At 39.6% G+C, this 20042-nt stretch overlaps 1 protein-coding gene across 3 annotated transcripts in view; it reads left to right on the top strand.

Moving 5' to 3' along the window:
• dscama (Down syndrome cell adhesion molecule a) overlaps nucleotides 1-20042 on the top strand; it is a 99217-nt gene that overhangs the window by 55750 nt on the left and 23425 nt on the right. For 2 of the 3 annotated variants that reach the window (XM_061702701.1, XM_061702700.1), the window contains exons 4-11: nucleotides 7107-7253; nucleotides 8216-8494; nucleotides 10455-10730; nucleotides 11162-11458; nucleotides 12519-12794; nucleotides 13668-13946; nucleotides 14416-14535; nucleotides 16442-16621. In XM_061702701.1, the coding sequence (XP_061558685.1) occupies nucleotides 7107-7253; nucleotides 8216-8494; nucleotides 10455-10730; nucleotides 11162-11458; nucleotides 12519-12794; nucleotides 13668-13946; nucleotides 14416-14535; nucleotides 16442-16621 (1854 nt within the window). Of the gene's footprint in view, nucleotides 1-7106; nucleotides 7254-8215; nucleotides 8495-10454; nucleotides 10731-11161; nucleotides 11459-12518; nucleotides 12795-13667; nucleotides 13947-14415; nucleotides 14536-16441; nucleotides 16622-20042 lie in introns of those variants that run through there. The other variant, XM_061702702.1, reaches the window with a different exon arrangement.

Genomic DNA, 20042 nt, shown 5'->3' with positions numbered 1-20042 from the left:
AATTATTTGAAATATTAACGTAGCAGAAAATAATGTAAAAATCATAAATTATTCTAATGATTAAAAGAATAAGCACAGGATGGTTTCGACTTGACAGCATTCTACCCCTACACTATGTGCTATTGCTTGCTAAAATAGTGGTGGCCATTGTGTTACCATGGTAACCCCAGCAGCTGTCAGTTGGCCTCCCAGAGGAAAAATGACAGGTGATTTTCCTTTCGAGGTGTTCTTAAATTGGTGGGATCCCGTCCCCATAGATGTGGTTATCCCAGACTGATCAAACTGGAGCCACTCTGCCAATAACTTTAATTACAACACAGGCCCTCTTGGGCTCACCATGTGCTTATTACTCACTGATGGCAAATACGCATTTTACACTTGTCATTGCTTCATATTTTAATAAAGAAAATGAAGACAAGCTGACAGTCACAACATTAGGCACAGATGAACAATCTATGAAATGAAATGTAGATCTGCATTCCATATTATGCTATATCCGTATTATGCTAATTTTGAAAAAAGGGCAGCAGGTGGACGACTGGTTAGCACATTTGCTTCACAGTGTTCTCCCCGTGCCTGCGTGGGTTTTCTCCAGGTACTCCGGTTTCCTCCCACATCCCAAAAGCATGCATGGTTGGTTAATTGAAGACTCTTAATGGCCTCTAGGTTTGAATGAGAGTGCGAATGGTTGTTTGTTTCTATGTGCCCTGTGATTGGTTGGCGACCAGTTCAGGGTGTAGCCCGCCTCTCACCCAAAGATAGCTGGGATAGGCTCCAGCATGTCCGCGACCCTTGTGAGGATAAAGCGGTACAGAAAATGGATGGATGGATCGAAGGTCTCAGTAAAGTTAATTCAATAATAAAATAATAAAATGGCAGGATTAAAGTTATACTTTCAGATAGGTTCTGTTACATGTTTAGACACCGTCTAGGCATGCATGATTTGAGTCCCTGGCGGTGTAGTGTGTTACTGATGATAGCCTTTGTTACTATGGTCCCAGCAGATTCAGTCTTCCCAGCCTGGTACAGGTCTACACTTTTGTTTCGGGTGTGCTTTGACAGCTCTTTGATCTTGGCCATAGTGGAATTTGGAGTGTGACTGTTTAAGGTTGTGGATAGGTGTTTTTTACACTGATAATGAGTTCCAACAGGTACCATTAATACAGGTAACTAGTGGAGGACAGAGGAGTTACACTTCTGTGAGAGCCAGAAATCTTGTTTGTTTGTAGATGACCAAATACTTATTTTTCACCATAATTTGCTCATAAATTCTTTAAAAATCAGACAATGTGATTTTCTGGATTTTTTTTCTCATTTTTACTCTCATAGGTGAGGTATATGATGAAAATTACAGGCCTCTCTCATTTTTTTTAAGTGGGAGAACTTGCACGATTGGTGGCTGACAAAATACTTTTTTTGCCCCACAGTACGAGGAAAAGCTGCACGTAAGACATGTCACATGTCTCAGTCATCAGTTTTGATTCACCCAAATGTCTGAACAGTAACCTAAATATGGTTGATAAAAATCACTTTTAAAGAATATGTAGTTACAGTATTTATGACTAAGGACATTTTACTATGGCCAACACAGAACTACTTCAAGACAGTTCAGTTTGTACAGTATGTGTTTAATGTGAGACTTTGAGATACTCTTGTCATCTATTAATTCATCTAGGTGCATTAATCTTCTAATTAAAATTTATTGAATTACATCTAATTCCAATTCTAATTTAATCTAATTCAAATTAATCTTGGGTGTAATCTATTAATCTATTAGATTAATAGGTGTAATAATGTATTAATACACCATGAAGTTTTCATACACTCTTTGTTTGTTATTCTATCTGTACCTGAACTTGAATTTTCAATTTAACCCAGTATGTTTGTATTGTCTGCGTATAATATAAATTTCAACACTTTAGATACTTTACACGTCATTTAAAAAAAAAAAAGTGTTGGTCCCATCATTGACCCCTGGGGGACACCGCACATTATATCCAAGCACTATGAGTTGTACTCTCCCAACTTTACAAATTGTCGCTTGTTCTTTACGGTTAATATCATTGAGAGTGATCCAATTATATTAGCTGTGGCTTGTGTTTTTTGTGTGCATGTATGACAATGCAAGATGTATGTACTCATCACTCTCAATCTGGTCAGTGGCCTTATTCACTAAGTAATGCGCAGAAATGTTCTCACTCTGTGCACAAGTTGAGGTTGAGCATATACGCAAAGCCACCATCGGATTCATGACACATGCAGTGTTTGTCGCACCGCCGTGCGTATGCCAGTGAAACTGAATTCATTCTAAATGACGAGACTGTGCCCACGAGCTGGAAATCTGCATAAACCCGCCCCCTATTTCCCTATAAAAAGACATCAGTTCGATGCATCTAAGCCAATGTGTGGAGGTTTATAGTCACAAGAGAATGAGGCCCCAAAACTTTGACTTTTCAAATCTTTATCCTTAATTATCAGAATCACAGAAAATTATTTCATAAATCATCTTATCGTAGGGATTTGAAGAATAACTGAAGCCTTGGATAAACTAGATAAACAGTGGTCCGATCACATGTCGTGTTCGTTGAGTGACGTTGAGTGTACGCAGACATCCAGTGGCGGCTACGCACATACTGTAAATGCACATACAAGCACTTTAATGCAATGAGGGTAAAGGTCGGTTTAAGTTTTTATCGTTAACATTGTTATTACTGTTTCTTTAAATGTAGTTTTAATACGTTGGGAACCTTGGGTAAAAGGTATGTTTGGCATTTTTTCGAAACTTCGCACAGTACGCTCAAATTCAAGTATGAACATAAATGAAGCACAAATCTGTGCATCAAGCATGCGTACGGACGATTAATGCACAAATCTGTGCATATACACACTGTTAGACACTAGCATTATATCGGACAGTATATGATAATACTCAAACTACGTGCACCACATTGACTGTCGAGCAGGCACTGCACTTCTGCATTACACTTTCTTCGTTTCACCAGCATTACACTATTTCATTCATAAAATACATTAACCAGAATTGTTGGCAGCTATATTAAAATGCATCTAAGTATATTGCATCCCACCCCTACATAGTTCTATCATAAACTTGTTCTATTATACTGTATTATACTATACTCTACTTACACAAGAACAATGCAAGAAACAAAGAGAGTTAAGATCTGTCCAATAGACAGGACTTTCTTTCTTTTTTGTTTTTGAATGATGTTGTTGTGTGTCTACAAATAGCAGAAAGCTAATTTGTAAGTCATTTTCAGATGACAGGGTGGTTGAATCCAGGTTGTGCTTTTTCTTCTTCTTGATCTTTTATTTTGCTGCTCTCTCCTCTTTGCATCACTCCATCTCATCTCCCCTGACTCCCAGCTCATCTCCCATCCACTCATGTCTCAATTATAGAATATTGAATCCACACAGGGAGGCAAGATAACTCTCTGAGATGAAGTACGTGTTTTGGAGGGGCATGTGGTGTTGAATTCGCTGATGGACATGTTAGCAAGCGTCAAAAAATGCTTAGCCTGTGTCAACATATGCTGTTGTGCTTAAACCTTATCTCAAATCCTCTGACATTAACTGGTGTCCAGTGGAGACACTAGTGGCAAATGTAACAATAGGCTTAATGCAGCATTTTTATTTTTTATTTTTGTTCCTATTGTCTCACAAGAAATTTTGGTTTCAGGGAAAAACTGCAAGGCCTCCCAATTTTGCATGAACAAAGAGTCTACTTGTGGGTTCAATGTGTCTTATATGGGGATTAATTGAAGCTATTGACTGTGAATCCACAAATGGGACTGAGCAAAGATGAGAATTGGACTGATTGCCTGCCAAGAGTGAAGCCATAGTGGCAGAAATATACACTGTAATACAGCCAGGTGAGGACATAAATACAGGCACTCTCTGTCGCAGACATAACACACACACACACACACACACTGCAGGTTGCCTCTCAGACAGTGTTAGTATGCAGCAGGTTGAGCAGAGAAGAGCAAGGGAAAAGGTAGTGAGGCGCCTCTAGTCGTTATTATTGACCATTCCTCCATGCAGCTCCATGCTGCATAAATGCATTTACACTCACTTGCATGCACAAAGCACACACACACACACACACAAAAGACAAATAGATGGACACACAAGTCAGTGCAATTGGAGGGAACTGCAGTCGTACACCCAGCATAAAGAGAAATGCCCTCAGCTCAAACTGACACATACTGCAGCATTGACATTGTGCAGACAATAAGCAGGTTGAGGAAAGAAACATTATACTAGTAACCGCCGGCACGGTGAGCGACTGGTTAGCACATCTGCCTCACAGTTCTGAGGACCGGGGTTCAAATCCCGGCCCCACCTGTGTGGAATTTGCATATTCTCCCCGCAGCTGCCTGGGTTTTCTCTGAGTACTCTGGTTTCCTCCCACATCCCAAAAACATGCGTGGTAGGTTGATTGAAGACTCTAAATTGCCCGTAGGTGTGAATGTGAGAGCGAATGGTTGTTTGATTATACTGCGCCCTGCGATTGGCTGGCGACCAGTTCAGGGTGTACGCTGCCTCTCTCCCCAAAATAGCTGGGATAGGCTCCAGCACGCGAACCTAGTAAGGATAAGCAGTTCCGAAAATGGATGGATAGATATACTAGTAACCATGCATTGACAGTATTTGCACTTATTGAAGGAAATAATACAGAAGATGAGGAATAAGAACGAAAGAGCTGAATTGTTTCTCCTATTTTGCCTCTGCCAAGCATCACATTTTAATTTTGTAATATTTCCCACCTTACATGTGGTTAGTCACACATGAGATCATGTCAACTGCAATCTGGGGGGGGGGGGGGGGAGCCCTTCAGGATATCACAACTGTGGTTAGAGTTTTCTAATTAGGTCAGCACAGTGGTGACAGTGGTGTCCTCGCAGCCTTTATTACTCCATCACCTTCAACGGTTCGCTCTTCTTTGAGAAAAAAAAAATAACAAATCCATCCAATAACTGAGATACAAAGTAAGACGGCCAAACTACTGATCATTTTGTGATGCAATATGTTTTTGAAATTCTTGTATGCTAATACTAGAAGTGTGAAATGTCGAGGGAACACATACACACTGATTTGTATGGTCGAGAAGCATCAGTAGTGGACATACCAAGGCTAAAGATCTTGTATGTAGCATTAACACCTACCATCCTCCATGAATCATTCTCCCCAACAAAATATAATGCAATGTCAATAATGTAATAAAGGCCGCACTCCAGCTGGCTAAAGGAGTATCCTTGGGCCTTGAGTTGAAATGGATGCAACATGCTTATATGAGGAAATGCAACCCCCCTGTGGTTATGATAATGATGAAAACGTTATCATGAACTAAACCTCATGAAATAAAAATGTATATGTCACTGTTTATGGAATAGCCATATTATATATGCTGTAAAGCATAATGATATATTCGTTTTCTGTGCCACTTGTTCAAATTAGGATAGTCAGTGACCTGGAGCCTATCAAAGCTGACTTAAGAGGAATAAGGTAGGGTTCACCCTGGACTTTCTTTTTGACCAATTGCAGTCTTTAAAAAAATTTATTTTGTTAAAAGTTAAAAGTATTTTAATGAGTGCCCTGCAGTGGGTGAAGTAGTAGACTAGTGCCGCACTAATATGAATTGCAGCCCTGATTTATAACTAATTGCTTCTCATCTGTTTAATCAGATACATTTTTACTACATCTCCATCTAATTCATTAGTTTACATTAGACCTGAAGAATCACTCTCAAGATATCATTTTCAATACTACCGGATTACTCGATAGTGTCCTGTAGTGGCCAAAATTGATCTTCATCCAGATAGACCGCTCCATCTTCAGTGACACATAAAATGCACCGGCAGACACCGGCTGCACATTACTCCTCATAAACACGTCCTACCGCTGTACTTCCATGCATTTGTGTAAATTAGCATAACATCAGCATGATATTAACATGGTCACGCCCTTGCCTTATCAAAGTGCTGTGTGATCCCGGGGTCCCTGTGCTTCAGTCAGGAGCAGAGAATGTCAGAACTGGGAAATTTCCAAGAGAGAGAGAGAGAGAGAGAGAGAGAGAGAGAGAGCGAGAGAGAGAGAGAGTGATGAGCTACATGATAACGAGCTGTGTTACATTACCTTGTCATGGCTCCTCAGAGCTGCTCTAAATGGGCTGCAGCAGATTTTTGGTAACTGCAATCACGTAGGGCCGCGTCCCAAGCCTGACTTGCAAATATTTGCGAAGAGACTTTAATGTTAGACTGTCTTCTGTTTTCCATTTATACATATTTCGAAGGAAGCAATTCCGCTTCATAACAATGAATGCATGCATTCTACAGCGGACTGTGGGATATTATTTGCTCTGTCTTCTATTTGAAAAATGTAAATTGTTGGGACTCTATTTTCCCACGATCCTCCACTGCAGCATCTACTACTACAACTACTTTATTTACATTTTGAGAATGTGTGTTACTCGTTGTGTGATGTTCTGCTTGTCAGCTTCACCGTTACTGGCCCACTACAAAACTTGCTGTGCTTGGATGAAAAGAGAGTTCGGTGCTACAATATATGCAAACTACCTTTGTTTTGTTTTTTTCGCAAGTCCCATCAGGGTGACTTTTGAAGCAGAATTTGCCGCTGACTACAACAGTCAAAGTCTCCTCACTTATTTTTGCACTGGCGTAAGCATTGACCTGATGCCTGACCTTGTACCAACCTGCACCGCATTTCAGATATCCATACGCGGTTAAGGTAAAGGAGCAAAGTTTGGTCAAAATAAATTGTGTAATTAATCTAATCATTTTTATGTGATTAATCATGAGTTAACGCTTTAACTTTGGCTAGTTCCCTGTTTGCATTTGTGGTGCATTTGTGGTGTTTTAGACATGATCTACAAGACTTGTCACATTGTAGAGAAAAATGAACTCCTTCCTTGTGTATTTTTAGACTCACAGTACATCACTGCGGTGTTTTATGGTAATGATTGATTGTGGTGTTGAAGTGTCGCTAGAAGTGTGCAGTAAGTGCAGAAATTCTCTTTCTGTGTCAATATTTTGGGGCGTTGATATATGATCTTCCATTCTTTACAGTGTCACGGTTTCTCATCACATCGACGGGAGCCCTGTATATCCTGGATGTCCAAATTGAAGATGGACTATACAACTACAGGTGTATGACACGCCATCGGTACACAGGGGAGACCCGACAGAGCAATAGTGCCCGGCTCATTGTCTCAGGTACTTCTTTTAGGCATACAATACCGATGGTGATGTAATTTGTACTTGACTTACCACTATAAATTGTTCAATGACGGTAACCGGCTTAAAACTGTTGGCCAATGACCTCGAATGTGTGAAACCAGGCTTTCTTTCTTCTCTTGCTGCTATAGTATACAGTATAGCATAAAAATGTATATATATTTGAAGTGTACGGAGCTCCAGGCTACGTAGAAATGAAGAGAGCGACAGAACCAAAAAATCACTTGCTTTAAAGAGGGCTTGACATCTGATAAAGGTCATCAGATAAACACCGACATATTCGGGGGGGGGGGGGGGGGGTTGAGTGGATCAGGGCAGAATGTGCCCTTTCTACATACACAGAAAAAAATACTTTTCATTTTTGCATACAAGAAGTGACACACTGCAAATTATCAGGCACTGGGGATACTAATGACATCAATGAATTGCATCATGGGAAATGTGCAAGCATTTTGATTACAGTGTGCATTCATCTTCATGTATTAGGAAAATGTGGTTGTATTTATTGCTCATCTCATCATGCTTTTGGCTACTTGCTGTTTACTTGATTTGCGCATGGAGTTTATTTCGATTAATTGCATTGTTCATTTTGTGTTGAGTAGCAAGACACCTATGTTGAAAGGTAATCCATTAAATGTGCAGTGTGTCTAACAAGACAGGCTCTCGCAACATATGTTTGGGGAAGATTTTGGTTAAACTCCAAACTGTACCACTTTTGAGGCATTCCACTCCAAGTTCCACTGTATTGTGTTATAAAGAGACATCTATCCTTCTGTTGTCAAAAGCCATCAAACTTGCCTAGGAGTTGTATTAATGCAAAATGCGGGAAGAAAACCTGCCACAGCCACTGACAGATGTTATACCTGCTAATAAAGTAGAGTTTCGCACATCACACATGGGCAGGAACAGCAAGTAGAACCTCATATTACTGCTCCTTGTAGATCCCACCAACTCAGCGCCACACATCCTGGACAGCTTTGAACGTAGTGAGGTGATGGCTTCTCATCGAGTGGAGTTGCCGTGCAAGGCCTCGGGTCACCCTGCACCCAAGTACCGCTGGCTGAAGGATAACCGTCCCCTGGAGCCTGACACACGATACCGTCAAAGTGTGACTGGGCTGCTCATAGAGAGAGCCCAACCCAGCGACACAGGCACATATGTCTGTGAGGTGTGGAACGGCTACGGCAATGCAGAGGTGGTTGGCAGGCTGCTGGTGAAAGGTCAGTGCCGATCAATTGTGGTCAATTTTCACATTCGCGCGTGGAGCTTTTTTTATATTTATATATTTGGTGGCATTGCTAAAAATACTGTAGATAACTGTTGCAAATAGGTAACACCAATAGGTGTTGCTAGGGTAACAGACATAAAACTATTTGCACGATGACTTAGCTTCTCATCCTTCTATGCGTCTGACCTCACGAATGGCCTTTTGGATGAATGAGCATATACTCTCCCAGGCAAATGAGGATTCTTATATTTTTAGTGGCCACTTGAGAAGAAAAATATATCATATATTTTTTAAGTGCATTAAAAATGCAATGTTTGTTTTTTATTAAGTTATTTGAACCCTCTCCATTGTTTAATTGCCAGCAGAGCCGATTTCTTCTCCCAGACATTTTCAGAACCGTTAAAATAAAAATGACATGTCACGGAGTGACTGACTATCATGGAGTGACACAATACAAAATTATAAAGAAAAATAGTTTCTTCTCTCTGAATTTATAAACAATTTAGTATTTCTTTACAATAATATAAGTGCAAAAATTGTATAGAAATGTATTTAGAAAAAAATTCTGCTAAATACATTGAATATTCTACGAAAGAATATAGAAGCACAGTTTTATAATACTAAGACTGAAAAAGGAAAGAATGGAATAAATGGAAAACCGTGAGCAGACACAGTTAAAACTATGGAGCTGAATTGTGACCGTGTCACTCCATGATGTCACAGTCATGGGTTGTCATTTTTGAATGAACGGCACATCATTTTGCTGAAAATCTTATATTATCTCTCAATCTCATGATCAAACAAAGGTATACATAACCCTAACCCTAAATAGAAAAAAAGAAGAAGAATATATTTACAGTTTAACTGGCGACCTTATGTGGTGTTGCAACTATAAAGTACGACTATAATTTAATGCTGCATTAACAAAGGTATGTATTGTGGCCATTAAAAATATAGAAACCCTCAAATATAAATTTAAAACATAAATCAAAACAAACTTAACCTGGACAACAAAATCAGGACCCAAGAGATACTGAAGAACCACACGCATTACACCATGCATACTTCACTTGGGCGTAGTTGACAAATTCAGTCCCATTCTTGGACTAGTGTGAGCACTCTGTACCATGCTCAAGTGCAGTCCACTTCCCTGGTACCAGCGCTGTTGGAAGAAGTAGGCCTGGGCTCAATCAGATTGGTCAAGCACCACATTGGTGCCCAACTAATTAATATTAACAGTTAACTTGCATGTTATAAACAACGTGAAAGACTCAAAATAGGCCAAAAAGTAATGCAGTATGACATGCAGGAGGGGCGTCCAATGTGGACGTCTTATAATCAATGTGATCGTTCCACCCACCACTGATTAATAACAACTGCCACCTTGCACAATAGAGATGGACAGAATGACGTCAAATAAACCAAACCTGCACACAAATGTGCGGGGGACACAAAAGAGAGGGCTAATCATGCCAAAGCAGGACACAATAGATCTGGCCCAGTCTAAGTGCACCCTGAGGCTGCTTTCACACTACCACTCTTGAATTTGTTTTAATCAAGCTCCAGTTCATTTCCCCCCTTAGTGCAGTTTGGTTGGTTGGTTTTGAACACAGAAATCAAAACTCCAGTGGGAATCAACCGATTCATCTAAGACCATCTCTTTACGTTGCTTTCGCAAGCAATCTCTTGCATGGTAGAACTGGGAGATGATGTTTTAAGCTTTAACCGTTCCACTGATGGCACTATTGACGTACCAAACGTGTTAATCTTAGCATTCATGCAGTTAGCGTGTTGTCATCGTTGCTCAATCTACTACCTTCTTCAGTTGAGCTGTCTAATAACAGAACCATAAGTGTGAAAGTACCTCTTTACAAAAGTGACTTTTTAAGTGAATATTTTCCACAGTGTCCAGATTTATTTCCACAATGACCAATAAGATCTCTAATCTACAGAGACCCTGAAAGTCTTGGTGAGCCCACGGAAGGTGAAGGGTAGTGTTGGCAGCCAGGTTTCACTCTCCTGTGGTGTAACTGGCTCTGAAGACTACCAGTTGTCTTGGTACCGCAACGGCGAGCTCATCTACCCCAGTAACAGCGTCCGAATGACAGGCCAAAACAGAGAAAACCTAGTCATGGCTGGGATGGCCAAAAGCGATGGTGGAGCCTACCAGTGCTTCGCCAGACATGGCAAGATGTCTGCCCAGGACTTTGTCCAGGTCATTCTAGAAGGTCAGAATCCCCCCATCATGGTAGATGCTTTATTGTTAATTTTATTTGATACTTCAAAAGGGAAGGATCTACTATCTTCCAATCTGGTGCTTAGAAATTTGTCTGTACAGCATAGTGTTAACTTCTGGTTTTGACCAGTAAAGCTACTACGAGTCGGAGGAGAGTAGCTGGGTTGCTGCAATGTGTGTCACACCAATATAAGAATCTGAATTATAATTGTCTTTTCCCTCCCATTAAACAGCCCAAATTATTTTTTCCGGCTGTTAGTTTCACTGTCTTGAGGAGTAACAGTAGTGTTACTAGCAGTAGTGTTGCGGATACGGATAAGTTAGCGCAACGCCATACATACTAACATGAAAATAGAAAATGACCACTAATTCTAATTAGTTTTAATGTTGTCATTTCCTTTTCTCTCTGCTTCTGTCACCCAGACGGTACACCAAAGATTCTGGCTTCGTTTAGCGAGAAAGTCTACAACATCAATGAGTTTGTGTCACTTTCATGTACGGTGAAGGGGACACCAGAGCCCAGGGTGACCTGGACGCTCGATGAAGAGCCGGTAATACGGGACAGCCGCCACCGCATCTCCTACTACACCAACACGGAAGGTCATGTGGTCAGCCACCTCAACATCAGCCAGACCCAGGTCCCGGACGGAGGGGTGTACCGCTGCATCTGCAATAATTCAGCAGGGGCCGTTTCCTACCAGGCGCGAATAAACGTAAGAGGTGCTTGTCAGATCAACTCTTCCAACCCACCATCACATATACACATCAACATGTCTTGATTTATTCTGCTGTAATGCTTATTTCAGTTGTCCAAGTATTGAAATCTATTTTCGGCGGCGGCTTATTTTTTCCATCAGAGTAGGATAAGCACAGCTTCGTGAAGCTGCACCTTCGATCATCAGTCACTACTGACAGCATTATCTTTCTGTATGCTCTGCACCCTCCCGAGCTCCTGCTGATAGGTTTATATTGGGACACCGTTAGGGTGATTTACTTTACGCTAGTGTATGACGGTAGAGCTATCTGCTCCCTGCAGGGACACGCTTCGCTGGATTGCTGTAGTCATGTAGCAGCAACATTGTCGCATTCGAGCTCGCTGTACCTGATGCATGGACATTAGTGATTCTCTATTGCAGATGGTTACTGTCTACACACCGATTGGTTTAACTTGATTGTGTTCATTGATGCATGATTTAAGGCTAAATAGGGCAATCTGAAAGTGACAGACAATGGATGCCAAATGCAGTCGAGCAATGAAGATTTTTCTACAAAGGTGCCATTGCGGAAAAAGTGTAATGGCTGTTTTCCACATCGTTACCTCCCTAATCGTGCTAAAGAGAGTAGCAACCCAGGATGTGCCCAAGGTCCCACCATGTTACTGGTTGTAGTTAACCTATTTTCCAACAGGCGAAAGCTCACAACAACAGTAACGATAACAGCCTCGAGTCGATTCAAATTCCACTCAAAAGTTAAGGAAAACAAAGCAAGTTGATTTCAATCATTTTTCCTTACCATAAAATGTGTAATTTGTGAACCCATAACAATGAACATGTTTTAAAAAAAATAATAATAATTTAACTCTTGAGAAGATCCCCTTTTTGTAAAGTGGAACCTTTTGTTTTTTCCTTCATATTGGATCTATTAATTTAACACAGTCGGAATGAATCAAGGCATGTAAATTTTGTGGTGCGTTAAAAACACATAATAAAGTTAATGTTTGCACAGCCCCCCTGCCTCAAAATCATTTTAAGAGGGTTGTCTCTCCAATGTGTCCTTCAAGGGCCTGCCAGCATCAGACCAATGAAAAACCTCACTGCTATCGCTGGGCGGGACATGTACATTCACTGCCGTGTCATCGGCTACCCTTACTACTCCATAAAATGGTACAAGGACTCCAATTTGCTACCTTACAACCACCGCCAGCGGGCCTTCGAGAACAACGGCACCCTGAAGCTGTTTGACGTGCAGAAGGACGTGGATGAAGGCGAATACACGTGCAATGTGCTTGTCCAGCCTCAGCTCTCCACACACCAGAGTGTCTATGTCACTGTGAAAGGTATGGATTCCATCTGATCTGGTCATCACACGCACAACACATGATGCTAGTAAACCAGGGTCACACCAACATAATGCTTAATTAATCCATCATGATCATTACCAATGTGATATGTCAAATGAGGAGTGCACAGATCTCACTTCATCATTCCCCAATATTTAAGATCCACCAACAATAACATCAGCCTGTTTAACAGTCTGCATGCAGATAAAGCAATGTAATTTTTTGTATCTCCCTTTCCATGTTGGCAAAAATATACAGATATGTACGTGGAGATTCATGTGTGACAACCTGTAGAAAGTCCTTTCGCTGATAGCAAAGCACCATCCATCATCTCAGCCAGTTAATCAAGGCTCATCTGAATATTCAGTGATGCTGAGCAGAGCCAAATGATGATAACCTCGCACGCCTCTTTCTACAATGACACTGCATCATTTGAAATGTTGGATGGGCAACCCCCCTTTTCCCCCCTCCCCCTCTCACGCTCTCAGGCGGGACTTCACGTGCTAACGAGCTCGCAAGAGTGGAATCACACAGCATCAACAACGCGCTACTCCGCCATTCCCCCAGCTAATTTGCCTCGACGCTGTTTAGCATTCCACCGCTGCAGAGAGGGAATCCCCAGGAACCCATTATGTCAATTTTGTTGTGAATTAAATAAGCGTTGAAGTGCCGCTTATTTCAATGTTATTTCTAATCATTAATTTTCATCTGATTCTCACGGTAGCTACAGGGAGCTAAGGAGACTGACAAAATGTATTATATACTGTACATGCAGAAAAATAGAGAATCAGATATTTCAGAGGTTGGAGGTTGTATGCCTCACATTCTTCCTTCAAAATAAACCTCTAAAATTATATTTCTTTTGCACAGTCCCACCTACCATCCATCCATTTGAGTTCCCTCGGTTTTCCATCGGACAACGAGTCTTCATCCCCTGTGTGGTCATGTCTGGTGACCAACCAGTCTTCATCACCTGGCAGAAGGATGGGCGGCCAATCCCAGCCAGCCTTGGCGTAACTATTGACAACATAGATTTCACCAGCTCTCTCCGCATCTCCAATCTCACTCTGATGCACAACGGCAACTATACATGCATCGCACGCAACCAGGCTGCAGCCGTGGAGCATCAGAGTCAGCTCATTGTCCGAGGTGAGCAGTACATAATATTTGCTCACAAGTGAAATCTGCAGGACTTAAGGACAGATATTGACACAGACATTACTTAGTGGGCATTCTTCTAATGTGTAACAATAATTATCCCTGTATTGCTGTGTGGCACAATCATGCATTTTGTGTGTTTTCGTTAAAAAAAAAAAAAAAAAAAAAAACACATAACGCCAGGAACATCCTCAACCTGATTTGCTTGCCAGCAATTTACCTTGTATTTACACTACCTGTAAAATCTATTCATGTAAAATGAATAAAGTAATAGGTCACTGGAGTTCACATCACCTAATTTCAAATCAGCTAATAAGTACATTGCCAACTTAATAGTCAAAACAGTGAAAGATCCTTATATTTGAAAGGACAATAGATTGAGTTCAGTATGTGGTGAAAGTTAACTTTTATTTGTTTTAATAACATTTAGCCAAATCTCACACTAATGCTTGACTTGCAGTTCCTCCAAAATTTGTGGTGCAACCAAAAGACCAGGACGGCATCTATGGAAAAGCTGTGATCCTGAACTGCTCAGCTGAAGGCTATCCTGTTCCTACCATTCAATGGGAGTATTCCAAAGGTAAAAACATGGCCATATATTGCACACATGCCTAAACACGTTAATCTGGTTACGCTATGCATATTTTTTTCTCCTTGGGCAAGATTATTCTCTTGCAGTGCAATAATAACAAGCAGACCAGACATAACATTCACCGCCATGAGGTTGAATATATAAACCACCCACTCAAATCGAAATAAGGGCTGATAAGAGACATCCATTAAGAAGGAAGACCATTTTGATTTCTGTGGAAGTAGGAAATATGTACTCAGGGTCGGACGTACCACCAGGCAAACACAGGCAAACAACAACAAATTAATCAAGTTTAAAGCAAATTATTATTGTTCTAACTTAATTTGCACCATTAAAAAACAGAAAAATGCTTAATCTATCATCCCCTCCCTTCTCGTCCAATGGACTACCGAGGGATGGACTTTTCATTAATTTCTTTGAAGTCAGAGGATTAGTATACCTTTAAACAATTTGGGAAAACCCAGATGACGATGTCATTTCTTTGGAAGCTTCTGATAAGTTTACTAACAACCTTTGAGTCAATTTGAGACACATCTGTGGATGTATTTGAACTCGCTACACCTGAAACACACTGCTTTATGTAACATCAGGGTAAAGTCAGAACAAAATCAACCAATATATCCGGAAGAGAATTGTGGACTTGCATAAGTCTGGTTCATTCTTGGCTGCAATTTCCAGATGCCTGAAGGTGCCACATTCAAACAATTATACGCAAGTATTAACCTTCCAGCCAGTGTCGATACAGCACTTGTATCACTGTGGATAAGGACTCATTCCTACCAGCTTCGACCAGTATCTTGACAACTTTTGCTTTTGTTCTTGGGTTGATATGCACATTTCGAACCAAACACAGAAGATGTCTCCTTCACCAGTGTTATAATGGCTGGACATTCCCATGGTCTTTATACTTGCATATAATTATTTGAACAGATGAATATGACACCTTCAAGCATCTGGAAATTGCACCCAAGGATGAACCAATTTTGTGCAAGTCCACAGTTCTCTTCCTGATATCTTGACTGATTTCTTTGGACTTTACCTTGATGTTACACAAAGAAGTGTGTGTCAAGTCTGCCTTGTTTACATAGATCCACAGGTGTGTCTCTCATTAACTCAAATGTTATCAACAAACCTATCTCAAGCTTAACTTCCAAAGAAATCATCTGGGTTTTCGCAATATAGTTTAAAGGAAAAGTAATTTTACTGTATGTACACTTGTGACTTTTGAAGATAGTAATGAAAAATCAGAAAAACAAAAGCTTCTTCACTTTTATTGTATGTAGAAAATAGGAATCATTTTGGTATTCCTAATTGAGCTAAACAGGAAAGGTTTGGTCTGAATTCATGTCAGACAATGAGGAAAAAGAAGTGTTTGTGTCGTTTTATATAGTGTAGGTAAATATCTGGTTTCAACTGTACACGTACACTTTGAAGTAACAACTTCCCGGTTGTACAGGAGTACTAGTTAGTTTTATTACAGGTTTTCATTTATGTCGTTAGGTGTCGTTACAGTATGTCATTATTTCTAAAACAGGGGACGTGAGCGAGACAAACACTATTAATACAGGGTTACATTTTTGAAGATCTCAGTTTAAAGCGAGATTTAATGACCAGTAATTAAACTTTTTTATTTCTTTTACTGTATGTATTTTATATTAAATACAGAAGTGATTTAAATAATAAAATAACATATACTGTCGATACTTGTCACATATTTCTTAATGTGTTGTTTGGTACATTGCTTTTGGAAGATAAATTGGAAGATATGTCACACATTAGATGAAAAAGTATATAAAATTATAGTATACAATTAGGAAGAGAGTTTTCCTCCAGATTGGTTGGTTGTTTTTCCTATGTAGAGAATAAATAAGGCAATATACTTTCTTTCTCATAGGTGCTGGGGTTCCTCAATTCAAACCCATCGCTCTCAACTCAGGCTTTCGCATTGAGGTGCTGGTCAATGGCTCCTTGCTCATCAAACATGTGCTGGAAGAAGACAGTGGCTTCTACCTTTGTCGAGTCAGCAATGATGTTGGGGCCGATGTCAGCAAGTCCATGTATCTCAATGTCAAAAGTAAGTCTTATGGATAAACAACACTTTTAAGTCTCTTGTCTTTTACTACTAATGTTCCCCATATACAGTAAATGTACAGTAGTTTTTGCAAATTACTCTTCATTATACCAAGCTACTGGTTTAATTCATTACAGTTAGTGTAACAGTTAACTCTAAATCACAAAAGTTGAGTGAGTTTAAGTCTTTTTTTTTGTTTGTTTTGTTTGCGACTGTCAGAACACCAGCAAATGCAGGCGCGGTGCTCGCTCTGTGCTTTTTGCATCAATGAATCCCACGAAAGAAACAAGAGACAACCACCACATCTCTTGGCGAAAGTATAGCATTTTCCTGCTCTGTGTACATGGACGTAGCACCCATTCATTAAGCCCTGAATTTTGCATGCTGCCAAGATGTGCCATGTGGAAAATGTGAAAGAGGGATGAAGAAAAAAAGTGATTGAAAGAGGCAGGGTGTTATATATATCTGCCCTGACATTGCGTATTATATAGTGTATATATATATATATATATATATATATATATATATATATATATATAGAGAGAGAGAGTTTTTCTTCTTCTATTTGAATTTAAGAGATCCATTCATGAACAAATTGCAAGCCACTAACATTCAAGAATTGTAAAGACAGATTGCTCCCAAAAGCCTCCCGTGTCACATCTCAATTTTAAGTGACACATAACAATGATTACAATTACAAAACTGCAAGGAGGCCCATAATAAATCTCACATATGCATTCTATTTACCTTGATATGTTTTAAGGTAATTTGATTTATAAGAATACTTTCTTTTTGGTGAAATTTACAAAAATACAGTCTATAAATACAGTTAAATGTGCATTATTTAATGTGTACAGTACAGCATGTTTGATTGATTGAGCTTAAGTGACAAGGCTGTTGATTTAATTGCGTGTTAGTATACGTTTGTAAATGTGTGATTCACAACCAGTCCATTGAGGCTTGGTGCTCATTTCGATCAACCACAGCGAGATGCATCTTATGCCCCTGTGGCTCTTATCGAGCCACAGCAGAGTACTCCCTGATGAGTTCCTCTTTCTGTTTGCCAGCCTCAAACAAACAACAACAAGCTACCGCTCCGCTACAGAAACACGCACACTCTGAAACCCCTTCATTCATTAGTCACGCTGGTGTTATTTACACTAAAATGTATTTATATGTGCAAATTGTTCTTTTAGCATGCCGACTCCTTCATTGCAATAGCCCATTAAATCAACATGCATCATTCTAGAATAAGATCAAGCCAACCACAGTTTCAAAGAATCTTTTCAAATCATGTCAATAACTATAATACACACTTACTGTACAATAACACTAAAACAATCCTGTTCCAAGTAAAAATCCTAATTAATTTGAACAAAACTGTACTTATATATTTGTAATTGATTATTTATCAATGGTTTATATTTAGGTTGGTTAGTAGCACATGAAAGAGGGGTAATAATATTTGAATATGCAAACAGTTAACAGTTAAAGACAGGCATTCAAGTTTTGATTATATGTTATAGCTCTTAATTGTGATTGACCTAAACAAATAGCCTTACTGATGCATTTTTAAAATATGCTTCATGTCTCTTGTAGTATGCAGTATGGGCAAGAATAGGGTTGAGGAACACTGAACACTGTGCCAAAAAATATTGTCAAAATGTGTCGAGGTGGTCCATGAGCCAAGGAAGAACCCATTACATTTTTGTAAGAATCTTGATAAAGATGCAGATATGGGAATTTATTTTCACCAATGAAATCGCTATGATGTCAGTAAAATACTCTTACCCCTAAAATTGTCATTGGACCACCCATCTTTTTACCATCCTTGATGAACCATGAAGCCGCCTGTTCGATCGCAAAGAGATGCAGAAATAAAATCTGTCTCTAGTAATGTATTTTTATGTATATTATGTATTATCCTCGGTGTCGGGGAGTAACTAATTACATGTAATGACATGATGTAATTTAATTACACAATGTAAGTAATTGTAATCATTATATTACTGGGAAAAATGTGTAGTTAAATTACAGTTGCTTTCGAAAATTGCCATGATTACAATTTTAGTTATGTATAAATTTTTTTTTTTCCATATTACTTCCTCCTTCTAAAGCTGATGCTTGTGATTGGCTTTCTCTGGTCATGTGCCATTCTGTTGTACTTTCAAGCACGACATATTTTTCCTAATACAACCTCAAAGCGCAACCTTGTGGTGCCATGTCTAAGCTTTGTTAGACTCACAGTTACACTTTTGTTACCAGTAATGTGGTAATGCTGATGCAATGACGTGCAAATGATCCAGAGTCCTCAAACAATTTAGAGCAGTTTGAAGTGACGAATAGTGCGATAATCTGGTGCATTGACAATTGTGCAAATGGTGCAGAGTCCTCAAGAGATTCAAGCAGTTTAAATTGACCAGTAGTGCGATTATCTGGAACAGTGACAATTGTGCAAATGGTGCAGATAGTTCTCAAGCACATGAGTGGCCAGTATTGTTCCACAACAGATATGCAAATAGTGCAGAGTGACGAGTGAGTGCACGAATAATGTAGTAGTGTCTCAACAGAGGTGTGCATAATTGGCAGCCTGTTACAATGGAATTGCAAGTCAACTGTTTAAAAAGCTGTTGGAATGTCTGCTGCTTTTGGTTTGCATTGTTTGATAGTCCCTACCTGAGGGAAGGAGCTGTAAGAGGTGGTGACCAGGATGTGGAGGGTCCAAGGATTTTGCATGCTCTTGTCTTAGTTCTGGCAGCGTGCATGTCCTCAAAGGGTTGGTAGGGGAGTACCACCCATTTTTCCGGCAGTCCATATTGTCCGTTGCAGTCGGAGTTTGTCCTTTTTTTTTTTTTTTTTTTTTTTTTTTTTTTTGTGGCAGCACCAAACCAGACTGTGATGGATGAACACAGGACTGATTCGATGACTGCTGTGTAGAACTGCCTCAACAGCTCCTGTGGCAGGCCGTGCTTCCTCGGAAGCCGCAGGAAGTACATCCTATGCTGTAATTCAAATGTAATTAGTCATATTACTTTCAGAAAGTAATTTAAATTGTTACACTACTATTAACTTTTCAACAGGGTGACTTGGGATTGTAACCACCTACAATCCCAAAAGTAATCTTTTCAACACTGTATATATACACAGTATGTATAAATGTATCTGTGTATAAAGCAGCAAACATTTTTTTATGTATTTGCATTTCATCATGTTTTGTTATCAATTTATTATTTGTGTAAAGAACAAATATGTGGTTAATTCTAAACTGATGATCTAAGGTTTTAATCCACTTTTGTAGAGGAAATATTCAAGCGTCCTGTTGATGTATTCATTCAAAATTAAGAAAAGTAATCAAAATGTAATAAAACGTAATTAGTTGTACTACTTTGAGACAGTAATTGAAATCGTTACACAACTATTACAT

The sequence above is a fragment of the Phycodurus eques genome, chromosome 17 (genome assembly GCF_024500275.1).
Source record: "Phycodurus eques isolate BA_2022a chromosome 17, UOR_Pequ_1.1, whole genome shotgun sequence".
NCBI lineage: Eukaryota > Metazoa > Chordata > Actinopteri > Syngnathiformes > Syngnathidae > Phycodurus > Phycodurus eques.
Note: the sequence above shows the minus strand (reverse complement) of the source record. Positions and strands in the feature narration are given on the sequence as shown.